This window comes from Trichosurus vulpecula, chromosome 2, assembly GCF_011100635.1.
Source record: "Trichosurus vulpecula isolate mTriVul1 chromosome 2, mTriVul1.pri, whole genome shotgun sequence".
NCBI classification, from domain to species: Eukaryota; Metazoa; Chordata; class Mammalia; order Diprotodontia; family Phalangeridae; genus Trichosurus; species Trichosurus vulpecula.
In genome coordinates, this window is record NC_050574.1 from 263,955,052 (window position 1) to 263,972,633 (window position 17,582).

Below are 17,582 nucleotides of genomic sequence, written 5' to 3' on the forward strand. Positions count from 1 at the left end.
TTAATTGTGCTGCTTGCACCAGGAGACTCTCCAGTCCTTCCTGATTTTCTTCAGTGCATCTTTCACATCTTTGTTCCTCAGACTATAGATCCAGGGGTTTAGCATAGGAATGACTGTGGTGTAGGTGACTGAGGACACTTTCTGTTGAGTGATGTTGCTGGTTGATGCAGGCTGACAGTACATGAAAATGATGGAGCCATACAGGGCAGCCACAGAAGCCAAGTGGGATCCACAGGTGCTGAAGGCTTTGGACCTGCCCTTAGCAGAATGGATCCTGAGGATACTGGAAAGGATGAAAGCATAAGAAATCAATATAGATATAGTGGTTACAAATGAGTTGGTTACAACCAGAAACATCACCAAAAGCTCATTAATGTAGGTGCTAGAGCAGGAGAGCTTCAGAAGAGGAGGAATGTCACAAAAATAATGACTAATAACATTGTTTCCACAGAAGGACAGTCTGGCTAGACCACTTGTATGAGTAATGGCTCCAAAGACCCCCATTCCATACACTCCTGCCACTAACAGGAAACAGAAATTCTGGGACATGGCAGTATTATATATCAGGGGGCTACAGATAGCAACATAGCGATCATAGGCCATGGCTGTCAGCATATAGCAATCAGCAATGCCAAAAGTACAGAAGAAAAAGAACTGGGCCAAGCACCCTGAGTAGGAGATGATGTTCTTCTCTGATACAAAGCTCACCAACATTTTGGGGGTAATGACAGAGGAGTAGCAAAGATCAATGAAGGACAAGTTACTAAGAAAATAGTACATGGGGGTATGAAGCTGAGAACTGATCCTAATAAGAAGAAGTAAGCCCACATTCCCCACCATGGAGATAATGTATATTTGTAGGAAGAGTAAGAAGAGGGGGAACTGAAGTTCTGGCTGGTCTGTTAATCCCATAAGGATAAAGTCTGTCACCATGGAATGATTCCCTGTATCCATTGTCCTCTGAAATTTGAGGTAGGAATCTGTGGAGATTGGGAAAATATAGTGTTATTAGACAGGAATGACTATATGACAGTATCTGCTGATCTAAGATCTCATAAATAATAAATTTTTTCCTGAATTCAACAGCAGCAGTAGACACATATACCCATATGTATTCATAAACTATTAGTATAAGCCTAGATCATAATATTTAAGTCCAAGATTCGAAATACAATAAATTTTGTCTACAATAAAAACAATTTTCATGAAATAAAGAAAGAAATCCATCTAGTTAAGAAATCTGACAACAAGGTGAAGACAGAAAAAAATAATGGACATAATATAAAGTAAATTTATTTTTTCTTGAGGACAGAATGATCAAATAGTATCATAAGCAAAAAGTAAAACCTGGAAATTCCTCAACTGGAAAGATTTACAAACAATGATGATAATCGTGACAGACCTAGAGGAGAAATCAAAGAGAGAAAATTTAATGATTATTGAATTTCTTAAAAACTGTGAGAAAGAAAAGAATCTAATTTCTGCACTTCAGAAAACATAAACTAAGTATTAGCTTGATAACATTCAATGGAGAGTAATTCAAAATTCAGCTCTTCAAGACACAAGAAAAATAATCTTCAAGATCACGATAATATGAAAATAATAATATAGTAGTCAAGACCAAAAGTACCATGAATATGATAAACATAATGACCCAGAGAAAGAAATAAATTTATGCAATGTGAATTCAGTAAGAAGAATCAAGAAAATGATATACACAATAATCAGAACAACGTTTGAAAGAGCAGACATAAAAGAATTGAAACTGATTGATGTGAAATTATAATGACTAAGTTTTCCCCAAAGAAGAAATCTGAGAAAGTGCTCGCTCATCTTCTTTAAATGTGTGGAAACTATGGGTGTGGAAACAGCCTGCATTTTTTAAAGTTTGTATTTGTCTAATTTATCTCTCTTTTCCTCTGTCTCTTTCTCTCATTTTTATGAAGTGATGACTCTTTGAAGGGGGTAGAAGGAAGAGTTGTCTTGCAAACTCTAGGTGATATAAAAATAAATATTATCAACGAAATTCATTATAAAAAATAAAGGCATCATATTCCAAAAAAGCCAGTTCCTTTTTATACTATTTTTCTAGAAAATAGTGGTCACAGAAAAAGGGGAAATTAAATATTTTTAAAATTCCCCTCCATTCTAACTCTTCTGAGAGCTGTACAGAGATGTGAAGTCATTGCTGTGAAAGATTGCCAGGGACAAAGTAATTAAGTAACTAATCTGGAAATTCTTTTTCAATATTTCCTGGGGCCACTATTAAATAGCATTAACTTCTCAGCCACGAATTTCTTACGTATCACAGACAGGTTTGAACCCAGGTTTTCATGACTCCAAAGCTAGTCCTCTATGTCACTGTGCTTCTCATTTTGAAATTCTCATTTCTCCCATAAGAATAGAAGCTGAACACTATTTTCTCTTTTTTTCCTTCTCATGGTTTTTCTCTTTTGCTCTGATTCTTCTTTCACACCATGACTAATGTGGAAATATGTTTAATGTGATTGTACCTATATCTGATATGTCTATATCTGATTGCATTACATTTTGGGCAGGGGTGAGAGAAGGGAAGAAGAAAAAAAATTGAAAATCAAAATGTTATGAAAGGGAATGTTGAAAGCTAAAAAAAGTACTTCAGCTCAAAAAAAAAATCTTCAAAAAGAAAGAATAGAAACTGAAAAGACCAGTTTTCTTGACTATTACAAAAGCCTGGTCTTTCCTCCTGATCTCTCTCTCTCTCCTCCAATGAATCCTTCATATCACATCCAGAATAAAGTTTTTTAAGCATAGACCTGGTCAGGTTGTTACTCTTCTGAAATGTCATTAGTGACTTTATAGTGTACATTAAGCAAATTTCAGATACTGATATCTGTCAATCAAGGTCATCCACAATTTGAGGCACGTGCCTTTCCAAGCTAATTTCATATTCCCTGCTATGCATTCTAAAATTCATTCATTCTTTTGCTCCTTCATTTAACAAAAAATTATTCAGTGGCTGGTATTTTTAGAGCACAGGTGATATTATTGAAATTTATATAAGACGAAGTGTCTCAATCAACCAACAAGTTTTATTGAGCACCAACTCTGTGCAAAGAATGAAACAACCCCTACTTGAAAGGAGTGAGTATTGTACCTCATAAATTTCCGGTCCAGTAGGGGTGAAAGTCATTGAGTAAACTCGGTGTCTTAGAAAGACCTTGGTTGAAGGATCAGGATTCAAATCATAGTCCTACTACTTACTACCTGTGTAACATTGGACAATGAGGTAGCCTCTAAGACCTTCAGTTTCCTCATCTGTAAAAGACAGAGCTGGACAAGTTGAGCTCCAAATTCCTTTCCAGCTCTACATTTATGATACAGTGAACTAATGAAATAAAACAAATTACAAAATGATATTTCTAAGGCCACTCTTTAACTCTGATAACTTCTGATAGACAAAAACTTTTGACACATCAGCATGAATATCTCAGCCCTCACTTATCACTTCTTAAGTCGATCATGATGTGTTAATACAGCCATAATAGATTTAACATCTGTCAGCTCCTCAAAACCCCACCTCCCCTTTGTCCTGATAACATGTACATCAATACTTCAGAAAGCTGTAATTCCATCACTTTGGGTACCCACTTCAGTGACTAAGATTACAGCCTTGAGAAATGAATATTTCTCTCTTGTATTTAATGACTAATTTTTGAATCTGTGTCAAGGTTTTTCCCCTTTCTACTTCTTATCATGTCCCTTAATTACATTTAGAAACCACAGCAGAGGAAGACCTTGGGAGGACCTGGTCTGGAGGGAAGACTATCAGTCTAGGAATAGCTGCCAGAAGGGGAATGCCCTGCTTAAGGTTATGTCACACACAGATTGCCCTGTTGCAGCCCAACTCTGACTCCTATATATGTGCTGCCTTCCATGGATAGAATGTAAGCTCCTTGAAGGCAAGGACTGTTTTATCTTTGTATTTGCATCATCCACGCTTTGCATCCCCCAAGCCCAGTACTTGGCTTCTTCTGTGTTTAATTTAGCATTTTTATTCATTGTTTTGAACCCTTGTCATGAATTGAAACAAGAGAAGACATAGAATTTCACTTCTGTGAATAAAAATCAAGAACCCTTTCCTGAGTCAAATCTGTAGCAATAACAAAAGGTAGGCTGGGTGAATTGTGGGAATTGGAACTGCAAGTTCTAGTAGGAATGCAGTGAACCTCAAGGATTCTGTCTCATGACTCAGTTCTGGAGCAGCTTAGTTCTCTTTCTATTCAATGATGGGTCTAGTCCAATTTCTGTCTTGTAAAAAAGCTTTATTGCATGGTGGGAATCATGAGAGGGATTTGTTGCATTGTTTAAACTTAGTCTTGCATGGCTGGAAAGCTGAACTACTTTTGCTTAGAGACCCTTAACTAAGGACCCAGGTTATACCCACCAGAAACCCATCAGATTCAAAGATTGATGAAAGGAGTTTTCTCACAATTATACATCTCAGGCAACTCATGTGTCTTATCTGAAAACTGATTCTACACTGGTGAGTTAGTGTTTCCATGTTCCTTTGTTTGCAGATGCTTGGTGAAAGTGAGATACCTATTTTTGTGATTTCAGGGAATCGTACCTGTTCCTTCTTCCCTTCTCAACTTGAAAAGTCTCTAGTCTTTCCTCCAACTAGAAATAAGACTACCAAATTGTGTATACTGGTTAATTGTTTTCTTTTCATTAACTGGTGCTATTTGATTCATTGTTTTTAATGCATAAAAATCAATCTTACCCTGTGTTCTGGGTCCAGTGTCAAAACTGAAGAGGCCGTATAAGCTTATTGAGCAATTGGCATGTATTGTGGGATAAATCAATATACTTGGAAACTTGTTTGTTTGTTTCCTCTTTCATTTCATCTTTTGCCTGCAGCAAGGCAGTGATGGGCACAGAGAAGTATGTCTGTCTGTGATCCTGACATCCATGCCTCACTTAGTCTTGGGTGAAGGACGAGCAAGGCTGCAAGTTCTCTGTAAGGTGTGAATATTGTATCCTCTTTTGTCTCTGCTTTGTAGAGATTTTAAGCCTTCACAGTAACTGGTGTGCCTTGACTTCAACAAAATAAACACCACCTTGCCATGGAGAGCTGGAATTTTGTCATTAAAAATTGGGCACTTAAAAAACTAACATTACAAAGTGTCCTTAATTAAACTAACTACGTATTTCTCCCTAGCTTCCAAACATAGTTGAAAAAGGAGAATGGAAGAAATAAGAAAATGAAGCCACTCTTTCCCTCCATCATCTAAGAATGTACAGTGAAGGGTAGAGAAAGGGGTATTCATCTAGTCTCATCTCATTAAGTTAAAATAATTCATCATTGTGTGTCTCAGGCATCCCTATACCCTCTAGTTCACAACTCCCTTTTAGTTCAAGCATATGAAATTTGTTACTTGCCTTATTCCTGTGAGGATTAGAGGAGTCCGTGGACTGATGATGATTTTCCTCGATCTGTTGTAATATGAGAATAATTCATAAAGTTATTGACACAACAACTGTCAACTGACAGTATTTTGATGATGATGCTTGGGTGGGATTGTTGCAAATTTCTGACAAAGTAGGGGATAAAACACATAAAATAAAATGATCGCTTTCAATAATCTACCAGGCAGAAGCAAGAGAAACAACCACCTTTTCTCTGAGCTGCTTGGTCTAGGTGAAGCAGGATTTTTATTTGTCCAGTGAATATCTCAAGGAAAATTTCTCCAAGAAAACAAATGAGAACAGCTGGTCCTTCAGTTTTTCTTCACTCCAGAGGTTGGTCTCTCTGGGAAAGAAGCAACTGCATGCAGTGTGTTTGTCTCTAATTAATGACATTCCCAAGAGCATCTCTGGTGTCTAGAGAAGAATTGAACTCCTTTTTTGTTATGAGGAATAGGAGTCACGGTTAAGTGTGGTGATAAAGTCATGGACTGGAGTCAGGAAGAAAAAACAGGAAATCCCACTAGAAATTTTTATGGGGTGTTCCTTCAGTTCACTGTTCTCCTGATTTCTTTCACCTTAGGAACTGAGAGTATTTTCCTACAGAGTATAGTGTTTCCTATTTCTTTAAACACTCTCCCTTGCTTGTTCAATTGTTTGGGTCTTTTCTGTCTTTACTAATGTTGTAATAAAAAACCTTCAGATACACCCAATATTTCTTTTTAGATAAACTTGTTCAAATAAATGTTTATTAAGCATCAATTATGTATCAAGAAAATAGAGATATAAATAGGGAAGTAATATGCATTTTCTAGCATTCACTATGTCCCAAGCAATGTGCTATGCAATTTTACAAATACTCTCTTATTTAATCCTCACAACAGTCCTGGGAGGTGGGTGTTATTATGACTCCTCTTCTGCTGCTGGAGAAACTGAAGTGGGCAGAAGTTAAGAGGTTAAGGACCCAGGTCACACACGTAGCATCTGAGTCCAAATTTGAAATCAGATCTTCCTGATTTCAGATCCAGCGCTCTATCCACTGCCCCACCAGCTGCAAAAAGACAAAAAACAAAGTCAACTTTGTCTTCAAGGAGTTTCCTTTCTACAAAGGAAAAAGTATATGGCCATAGGAAAATACAAAATAATCCAAGGAGGGGAAGAATACAATGGTCTGGGAACCCTTCATGTCTTTGTGGGTCATTCAATTGAGCTTAATTCAACAAGGATTTCCTAAAGGCTTAAGATGTGTGAAGTTCAGTATTATGTACTGGGGGAGCTAATCAAATTCCTCTTTGGCTCCAATTGAGCTATTCGAATATTTCTTGCTAAAGAAGAATAATAGTGAAGGGGCCTTTAGGTTTTTTTTAACAAAATTAAATAACTTAGAGTCATTGCATCACAGTCAGAGAATGGGAAGGGTTCATAAAAGTGTTCTTGCTCAACTCTCCAAGTCATGACCACAGTCACCATAATCCTTGTGTAAGAGCAGAGCCTGGCAGTACTTTAAAGTATAATATGCAAGTTCAACTGGGCATAAGGAAGGATGAGGACATATGTATGGACTTGGAGACTCTGTGCCCTTGGAGGCAGCCTGTGGAGGCCAGACACCGACATCAGCAGTGACTGAAAACAGAAGCATATATTTGCCTTTAGTACAATGTGGCTTAAGGTGAGACCTTGCTGGTTTTTGTTCTCAGAGAGGATCCAAATGATTTCATCAGGTTAGAATCAAGGTACATTGCATCAGATTCTGACTGATCAGACCAATAAGAGTTCAGAATGTTCTACCACAGTTCAGGCACAAATAGTCTGTTCATACCTTTGGATTGGATTCTCTAAACCTGCACATCTCATATTTCTTTTGAGCTACTTCAATTCTGCTTTGCTCAGAGATCACAGTACCCTCTCTGGACCATACTGGGCAATCCTGTGCCAATATCTCCTATGTCACAAAATCAGTTCCAAAGTTCTTCAGAGAGACCTTGAGAGTGTCCTTGCATCAATTCATCTGACCACCATGTGAAAGCTTTCCAGAGTGAATTCTTCCTAAAGTAGTCTTTTTGGAAAGTGTAAGTTTGGCATTTAAACAACGTGGCCAGCCTATTGTAGTTGTGCTCTCTGTAGTAAAGTTTGAATACTTGGCAGTTTAGTTTAAGAAAGGATTTCAGCATCTGCTATCTTATCCCACTAAGTGATCTTCAAAATCTTCCTGAGAAAATTCAAATCCAAGCGATTCAGTTTCCTGGTGTGGCATTGATGTATTGTTCCAACAATGAGGTCAGCACAACCAGCTCTGTAGACCTTCAGTCTGGTAATCAGTCTAATATGTCTTCTTTCCCACACTTTCCTTTGGGGTCTCCCAAACACTGAGTTAGCTCTGGCAATGCATACATCACCCTCATTATTAATGTGAGCATCACTAGAAAATATGCGACTGAAGTAAGTGAACTCATCCACAGCATTCAAAACTTCTCCATTTGCTGTAACGAATGGTTCCATATATGGATGCTGTGGTTCTGGCTGATGGAGCACATGTGTTTTCTTGGTTTTAATTGTTAGGCCAAAATTAGCACAAGCAGCAGAGAATCAATCCATATTTTGTTTCACTTCAGCTTTAAAGGCTGCATTGACTGCACAATCATGTCTAAACAAAAAACCATGCACCAACACTCCATCTACTTTGGTCTTGACTGTTAGTCTTTTAAAGTTGAAGAATTTACCATCAGTTTGGTAGTTGGCCTTGATATTGTGTTCATCCTCATTGAAGGCATTTGACAACATGGCTGATAACACCATGCTAAAAAGCATGGGAGCAAGCACACAGGCTTGTTTCACTCCATTGATGGCTGGGAAAGCACAAGAACATCATCCATTATCCAGAACCTGGGCAAGCATGCCATTGTAAAATTGATGTACAATACTGATGTTCTCTGGACAACCACATTGTGACAGAATTTTTCGTAAGCCCACATGACTGACAGTATCAAAGGTCTTTGTCAGATCTAAAAATGTTGTATACAGACCTCTGTTCTGCTCTTGGCATTTTACCTGGAGATGTTGGCAACAAATACCATATGGACCACTTCTCAGTCCTTTCTGAAGCCATACTGCCTCTCACGTTGGTTACCATCTTCCTGGTGAAGGATCAGCCTCCTGAGGATGACTCTGGCAAGATTCTTGTCAGCAGTTACTATGAGAGTGATTGTCACCCTGTGATTGTCACAGGACAATCTCTTTCTTTTACCTTTATAGAGATGGACAATGGAGGTGTCCTTACACTCCTAGGGGATAACTTCCTGTGCCATATAACCTGGAAAATTTCAGTCAACTTTTGTATGAGCAATGGACACCTCAACTTGTAAATCTCAGTGGAATGGAAACAGCGCCAGGTGCTTTGTCACTGGAAAGGAGCCTAATGGCATTCAAAACATCTTCAGTTGGAATTTCAGCTAAGGAGGGATTGACTTCAACCTAAGGTAAATGGGCAATGACTTCAGCAATGATTGATGACAGTCTGTTGACAGTTATGGAAGTTTTCCGCCCATCTCCCAAGGATCATGTCCTTATCACTAATCAATGTGGCTCCATCAGCACTGAGTAGTTGAAATGCACCATAGGTCTTTGGCCCATAAATAGTTTTCAGCGTTTCACAAAAGCACTTTGGATTGTTATATATTTGTTTTTGTATTGGATTGTTAATGTCAGCATAAAGCTGAATTTCATTTTCCTTCGTACTGAGACAAAAATCCTGCATCTTGCTAAGCTTCCCTTGTACTTCACTTTTGATAGACTGAAACTCTGCCTTCTTAGAGATGGATGAACTAGCCTTCTGGTAAAGCCTGTGGAGTTCTTGTTTTTCATTTAGAAACTTCTGAATTTCCCCATTGTTTTTGTCAAACCAGTCTTGACACTTGTGAGTGTTCTGACTTAGATGACCAATTGCAGGGCTGTACACCAGATCTCTGAAAGCTGCTCACTTCTTTTCTGCTCCACTGTTGCCAGCTGTGTGTTGGCTCAACTTTTCCTCCAAGTCAGCAACAAACTGTTCCCACTCAGAGACGTGCCCTAATCTGTTGTCATTAAGTCTTCTGGTAGTGATTTTGCCTTGGAGCTTTTGCTTTTGTTGAATGGGAATATTTAGTTTGGAGAGGATAAGTCTATGATCAGTCCAGGACTCTGTGCCACACATTGCCTTTGTCACTCTCACAACATGTCTGTCTCTTCTCCTTACAACCACCTAGTCTATTAATTGCCCATGTTTGTGGTGAGGGAGCATCTATGAAGTTTTATTTCCTTTAGGTAAATGGAAGACAGTGTTGGTTATGAGAAGGTTATGTGATGGACAAGTGTTCAGTAGTAAGTCATGATAGCTGTTGCTGTTTCCAACTCCATTCCTCCCAAGGACTTACTGCCATATTTAGTAGTCTGAGCCTACCCATTGTTGTATTCTTGTGGAACCTGGACAGTCTACCAGCACCATGCCAGGAAACTGAATGGCTTCCATTTGAATTGTCTTATGAAGATTCTGAAGATCACCTGGAAGGATAAGGTACCAGACACTGAAGTCCTTACTCAAACTAAACTGCCAAACATTTGAACTCTGCTTCAGAGAGCGCAACTCCAATGGGCTATCCACATTGTTCAAATGCAAAATGTGCACTTGCCAAAATGACTACTTATGGAGAACTCACACATGGCAAGTGTTCACATGGTGGTCAGAAGAAACAATACAAGGACACTCTCAAGGTCTCTCTCAAGTACTCTGGAATCTATTGTGTGACATGGGAGACAGTGGCACAGCACCACTCAGCAGGGCATTCCCACCTCAGAGAAGGTGCTGTTCTTTATGAGCAAAGCAGAATTGAAACAGCTCAAAGGAAACACAGGATGTGCAGATTTAGAATATCCACCCCAAATGTTCACATGGACTACTTGTGCCTGACCTGTGGTAGAGCATTTTGAGTTCCTATTGGTCTGATCAGCCACAATCCAACACATTGAAACTTGACTTTAGCATAGTGATGTCATTTTTGTCCTCTTCAAGAGCAAAGGACAACAACCAACCAGCATTAAAGTCAGACAGAAGGATAAACTTGTCTTCTTTTTGCACATTGATGATGGGGATCTCCAGGTGTTCGTAAAATTTTTCTTTTACCTCATCAAGGCTCCTCATTGTGGGAACATTGGCACTGAGGATGGTGGCATGGCATTTTCCTGAAAATGGCAATCACATTGTCATGAGCCTGTCATTCATTCCTTGTGGTAGTCATACAAACTTGTTGACTAGATTAGTTTTGATTGCAAAACCTACACCAGTTTCATGGCATCCCCCTTCACTGTAGCCACTCCAGAAAAATGTATTAGTGTCCCAATTTTTCAACATCCCCTACAGCGTTTGTCATCATTTCCTTCTATTATTTTAGCCGACCAGATAGGTTTTAGATGATATCTGAGTTTGTTTTACTTTGCAATTCTCTAATCATCAAGGATTTAAATCATTTTTTTGATCTGACCATATAGCATTGAATTTTTCTTACAAAAACTATCTGCCCATACCTGTTGACCATTTATCAATTGGGGAATAACTCATATTCTTATACATTTGACACAGTTTTCTAAATATTTGAATTATGAAGCCTTTATTTAAAAAACTAGCTATAAAATTTTTCCCAATGCTCTGTTTTATTTGTAATCTTATCTACAGTGGATTTATTTTTGCAAAACTTTTTTAATTTAATGCAATGAAAATTATTCATTTTACATCCCACAGTGCTCTCTATCTTTTGTTTTTCCACAAATTCTTATTTTATTGATAATTTTGATTGGTAACATATTCCATATTCCTCTAATTTACTTATGATTTCTTCATTTGTGTCTGGATCATATATCTATTCTGACCTTATCTTGGCAAACAGTTTGTGATACTGATCTATACCTAGTTTCTGCCAGATTGCATTCTTGTTTACTCAGCAATTTTTACTAGATATAGTGAATTCTTATCCCAAAATCTTGGACCTTTGCATTTATCAAACAGGAAGTTCATATATTCTTTTATTACTGCATATTACATACATACTCTATTCCAATGATCCACCATTTCATTTTGAGCCAGTACCAGATGATACTGAAAATTACTGCCTTATAATACATTTTAACATCTGGCACTGCTACACCCTACAACTCCTTCTTTTTCTTTTTTTTCATTAGTTCATTTGATATTATTTAACTTTTGTTCTTCCAAATGAATTTTGTTTTTATTTTTGTAGCCCAATAAAACTTTTAGTAATTTTATTGATATGGAATTGAACAAGTAGATTGTTTTATATAGAACCGTTATTTTTAGTATAGTGGCTCTGCCCAACCTTAAAGAATATTTCCTCAATTATTTAAATCTGACATTATTTATATAACAGGTTTTATAACTATGTTAATATAGTTCCTGGGTTTTGTTGGAAGGTATAGTCAAGTGTACTTTATATTGTCTCTGGCTATTTTTAAATGAAACATCTCTTTCTATGTCTTCTTGCAAGGTTCTGTTGATAATATATAGAAATGCTGATGATGATTTATGTAGATTTATTTTATATCCTGCTACTTTGCCAAAATTATTGATTATTTCACCAATTATTATTTGAATCTCTAGGATTTCCAAGAATACTATCATATCATCTACTATTGCTAATATCCCTAGTGTACGATACTGAATAATAGTGATGATAATGGGCTTCCTTACTTCTTTCTCATCTTTATTTTCATCTTTTTTCCCCAGTGTTGACTTTGATTCACACCAACCTAAAGAAACAAACAAAACTCACTAAATAGTACTTTGGTTGCTTTAAACCAAAAATGAGAGTTTGCTCAATGGAGATAATGATGGTAGTTTTATTTCTCTTTTAATTATTCTTTACAATTTAGATGCCTGGGTAGAGATACAGATTTATGATAAAAGTATATCACTAGAGATGTTCCATATAGAAAGCGGCTATTCCATAAGGATTTTCTTCCTCCCTAAAACAGCTATGCCCTTCAACATGCTAATATGGTGGCTTTCCTACCTTTGCTGCTTTGAGTCCCTATAGATTCAGCCCTTCTAGCTGCTGGGTTGTTGTGCACTCTTTGTGGTGTCCCTCTCTCTTTCCCAGAACACAAGGACTGGCTGGGCCTTAATGATTGCTATGGCATTTGTGGGTTCAAAAAATGTCTAGACTGGCTGTTCATGTGTCTCAGCATTTGTGAATGAAATGGAAAAAAATGAAATGAAAAAAATCCCAACATACTTCCATGGCAAGCTTCTCACTCAGTGGCTCAGTCAAACTACTCTGGCCCCTCTTCTGGTTACCACTTTTGAAGAAACAAACCCTGACAGGAAGGGAGCAAGCTTCCAATGTACTACCTGTTTTTTTTTCAATTTTTATTACTTCACTTGGTCTTTAAAGACAGAAGAACCCTCCACCTCAGCAATGTCACCAAAAAAAAGGTTGAGTTACCAAAAGAGAAATTTGACTGCCTATAGTAGTTGTCCATTGGTATATTTACCTGTGACAGTACAAATGTATGCCTAATTTAGAAAAAAGTAAAAAGAGAGATGGAGAGAAAGAGAGGGGGGAAGAGAAAGAGAGGGGGGAAGAGAAAGAGATACACAGAGAGAGTGACAGAGAGAGAGATAGAGACAGAGAGAGAGAGACAGAGAGAGAGAAGGAAGGAAGGAAAGAAGGAAAGAAAGAAGGAAGGAAAGAAAGAAGGAAGAAAGGAAGGAAGGAAGGAAACAAGGAAGGACGGAAGAGGAGGAGCAGGAGGAGAATAGAGAGAGAGAGAAAGAGAGAAGAAATGGAAGACTGGGGGAAAAGAGAGAGAAACAGACAGAGATTTTATTAAGTGCTTACCATGTCTACCAGGTGTTGTCCTAAATCCTGGGGATACAAAGATAAGCAAAACAGCTCTCACCTATGCATAGGCAGTTCTCAGATAAAGAAATCAAAGCTATCTATACACATATATTAGAGAAATTAGAGAAATGCAAACTAAAACAATTCTGAGGTACCACCTCACACCTATCAGATTGACTAATATAACAGAAAAGAAAATGAAGAATGCTGGAGAAGATATGGGAAAATTGGGACACTAATGTATTGTTGGTGGAGTTGTGAACTGATCCAACCATTCTGGAGAACAATTTGGAACTATGCCCAAGGGGAAACCAAACTGTACATACTCTTTGACCCAGAAATATTAGTTCTGTATCCCAAAAAATTCATAAAAAAGGAAAAGCACTACCTGTACAAAAATATGGTTGTTTCCTTTCATGCCTCAGCCACCTGAAAGAGAGAATGTCTTTTCTCTCTCTTCAGAGATACAAACCTCTCCATTAATCTCTACCAACCTCAGCAATAATAATACAAGGCCAAAGTTTGGTGACTAATGGCTTTTCAATAAAAGAGAAAAAAGGGGGAATAATGCCATAGTAATGAAAGGACAGTGAGCAATGGGGGTAAGAACCAAGGAAAGTTTCTTGGATGGGAATAAGTTGGCAGTTTTTGTGAGGAATCACTTCGCCTTCACTAATTCTTGGCTGTCAAGGAAAAGAAGTAAAGCTTCAACTGGTATAAAGCTGTGCTGTTAATTGGAGGTGCCTCGAATTAATAGAAGACAGGGAAAACAGGGTAGTGTCTTGACACTGTATTGTCTAACCAACCATCTCACTAAGATATCCATGAATTCTTGAAAACTTAGATCTTTGAGCATTGTGTTTAGCAACAGAAATCCACCAAAATCTCAAAAGAGAACATGCAGTCATGCAAAAACACTCTTTGATGCTACTCATCTGTGTGGCATGAACTAGAAAATAAACTCTTGTCTTCTGGCTACAGTTGATCAGAATTCTTCAAAATAGAGTTCCTGAAAACCCAATTTAAAAGACATTACCAAATGGTGAACTCCAAGGTGAGGCTTGTCCTTCAGGAAACCTTCCTAAATTTTATTCAGTTACAACATTAGCCTTGATATGTAACTGATTCCCATTTATCTAAATGTGCGAACAAGACTAATCATTGCAGTGCCATTTCTATTTTGCAGCTGAAGTATACTCTCTGCACTCCTCCCATTGAACCTCAGGGTTTAATCGAGACTCAGTGCTTCATTTTAGCCAGAAGTAACTGGTAATCATGCTTTCTAACATAGTAAACAACCTGACATGGAGATCTTAGACAATGTGATATGGCACAAGTAAATTTTGGAGGGAAGGCATGATTAATGGAAGGCTGACATGAGTGGTATATTACATTAGGATGTCCAAGTGGGGAAGAACCTTGGGGATATAAAGTGTTGGGAGCTTGGTAAGAGGGATAGGTAAGTCAGGAAGAGAAATTGACAAGGAAAAATATGGCTTTCTCAACTTTTCAATGTGGTACACATCTGACTTGTGTCTCAAAGGGAATAAGTTACTAGTGTGAAGAAGCAGAAAATTTATCTAAGATCTCAGTGACTTTAATTGTGCCACTTGAACCAGGAGACTCTCCAGTCCTTCCTGATTTTCTTCAGTGCATCTTTCACATCTTTGTTCCTCAGACTATAGATCCAGGGGTTTAGCATAGGAATGACTGTGGTGTAAATGACTGAGGACACTTTCTGTTGAGTGATGTTGCTGGTTGATGCAGGCTGACAGTACATGAAAATGATGGAGCCATACAGGACAGCCACAGAAGCCAAGTGAGATCCACAGGTGCTGAAAGCTTTGGACCTGCCCTTAGCAGAATGGATCCTGAGGATACTGGAGAGGATAAAACCATAAGAGATCAAGATAGGTAGAGTGGTTATAAATGAATTGATGACAACCACAAGCATCACCAAAAGCTCATTAATGTAGGTGCTAGAGCAGCAGAGCTTCAAAAGGGGAGAGATGTCACAAAAATAATGACTAATAACATTGTTTCCACAGAAGGACAGTCTGGCTAGACCACTTGTATGAGTAATGGCTCCAAAGACCCCCATTCCATACACTCCTGCCACTAACAAGAAACAGAAATTCTGGGACATGGAATGGTTATAGATCAGAGGGCTGCAGATGGCAACATAACGATCGTAGGCCATGGCTGTCAGCATGTAGCAGTCAGCAATACCAAATGTACAGAAGAAAAAGAACTGGGCCAAGCACCCTGAGTAGGAGATGATGTTCTTCTCTGATAGAAAGCTCACCAACATTTTGGGGGTAATGACAGAGGAGTAGCAAAGATCAATGAAGGACAAATTACTAAGAAAATAGTACATGGGGGTATGAAGCTGAGAACTGATCCTGATAAGTAGGAGTAAGCCCACATTCCCCACCGTGGAAATAATGTATATTTGTAGGAAGAGTAAGAAGAGGGGGAACTGGAGTTCTGGCTGGTCTGTTAATCCCATAAGGATAAAGTCTGTCACCATGGAATGATTCCCTGTATCCATTATCCTCTGAAATTTGTTGTGGGAATCTGTGGAGATTGAAAAAAAAAATAGTGTTATGAGACAGAGATGACTATTTGCCAATGTCTGCTGACCTAAGATCTCATGAATGAATGTAACTGCAGCAGTAGGCACAAATACCCATGTGTTCACAAACTATTAACATAAACCTAGATCATAACATTAAGTCTAAGATTTGAAAAGTTTTAAATATCCTATAATCTAATCAATACCAACACGATAAATTGTGTCTACAATAAAAAAGTTTGGTGAAATAAAGAACTTCATCAAGTTAAGAAATCTTATAACAAGATGAAGATAGAATAAAATAATGGATGTAATTTAAAGTAAATTTGTTTTTCTGGAGGACACAGTGATCAAATAGTATCACAAGCAAAAAAGAAAACCTGAAAATTCTTCAAATGGAAAGATTTTGAATCAATGATGACAATTGTGACAGACCTAGAGGAGAAATCAAAGAGAGAAAATTTAATGATTATCAAATTTCTGGAAAATATGTGAGAGAAACTAATTTCTACATTTCAGAAAACATAAACTAAGTGATAGCTTGATTGCATTCAATGGTGAATAATCCAAAACTCAACTCTTCAAGACATAAGAATATCAAGCTTCAAGAACATAATAACATGGAAATGATAATATAGCAGTTAAGACCAAAAGTACCATGAATACAATGAACACAGTGACCCAGGGGAAGAAATAAATTCATGCAAAGTGAATTCAGTAAGAAGGATCGGGAAAACAATATACCCAATGATCACAACGATGTTTGAAAGAACAAACATAAAATAATTGAAACTAATTGATGTGAAATTATAATGACCAAGTTTGCTCCAAAGAAGAAATCTGAGAAAGTGCCTGCTCATCTTCTTTGAATGCGTGGACTTTTGGGGCATGGAATGAGGTTGGGTTTTTTTAAGTTTTTGTTTCTTATATTGAACTCTTTCTCCCTTTGTTTCTCACTCTCATTTTTATGACAAGTGATAGCTATTTGAAAGGGGTAGGAGGAAGTGTTATCTTGCAAACTTTAGGTGATACAAAAACAAAAAGCAACAAAATTTATTACAAAATAAAGGTATCATATTCCAAAAAAGCCAGGTCCATTTTATAATATTTTTCCAGAAAATTGTGAAATCACAGAAAAAGTGGAAATTAAATATCTTTAAATTTCTTCTCAATTCCACCACTTCTGAGAGTTAAACAGAAATGTGAAATCATTGCTGTGAAGAATGGCAAGGGAGGAAGCAAATAAGTAACTAATCTGCAAATTCTTTTACAATATTTCCTGGGGTAGTATGAAATGGAGTAACTTCTCAGTCACAAATTTAGTAAGTATTACAAACAGATTTGAACCCACGTTTTCATGACTCCAAAGCTAGTCCTCTATGACACTGTGTCTCCCATTTTGAAATTCTCATTGTTCCTATAAGAATAGAAGCTAAACACTATTTTCTCTTTTATTTTCTTTCTTGTGGTTTTTCCCTTTTGCTCTGATTCTTCTTTAACAACACGAGTAATGTGGAAACATGTTTAATATAATTGTACCTGTATGGCCTATATCAGATTGCATGAAATCACGGAGAATGGGGAGGGGAAGGAGGGAGAAAAACTTCTGGAACTCAAAATCTTATGAAATGAATGTTCAAATATAAAAAAAAAAGTATTTGAACTAAAAAAATCTT

The 17,582-nt window shown here is 37.5% G+C and overlaps 2 protein-coding genes across 2 annotated transcripts; both read right to left on the reverse strand.

Annotated features, from left to right (window-relative positions):
• On the reverse strand, positions 1-2,943 carry LOC118836963. Its single transcript, XM_036744030.1, has 2 exons — positions 2,873-2,943; positions 1-982 (listed from the first exon to the last, which is right to left on the reverse strand). Exons 1-2 carry the CDS (start codon positions 2,926-2,928, stop codon positions 1-3), a joined length of 1,038 nt encoding a protein of 345 aa, XP_036599925.1. The 5' UTR covers positions 2,929-2,943.
• An 11,985-nt stretch (positions 2,944-14,928) lies between these two features.
• On the reverse strand, positions 14,929-15,888 carry LOC118836964. The gene has a single exon (XM_036744031.1). The coding sequence runs from the start codon at positions 15,880-15,882 to the stop codon at positions 14,929-14,931; it is 954 nt and encodes a 317-aa protein (XP_036599926.1). The 5' UTR covers positions 15,883-15,888.
• Between the last annotated feature and the right edge of the window lie 1,694 nt (positions 15,889-17,582).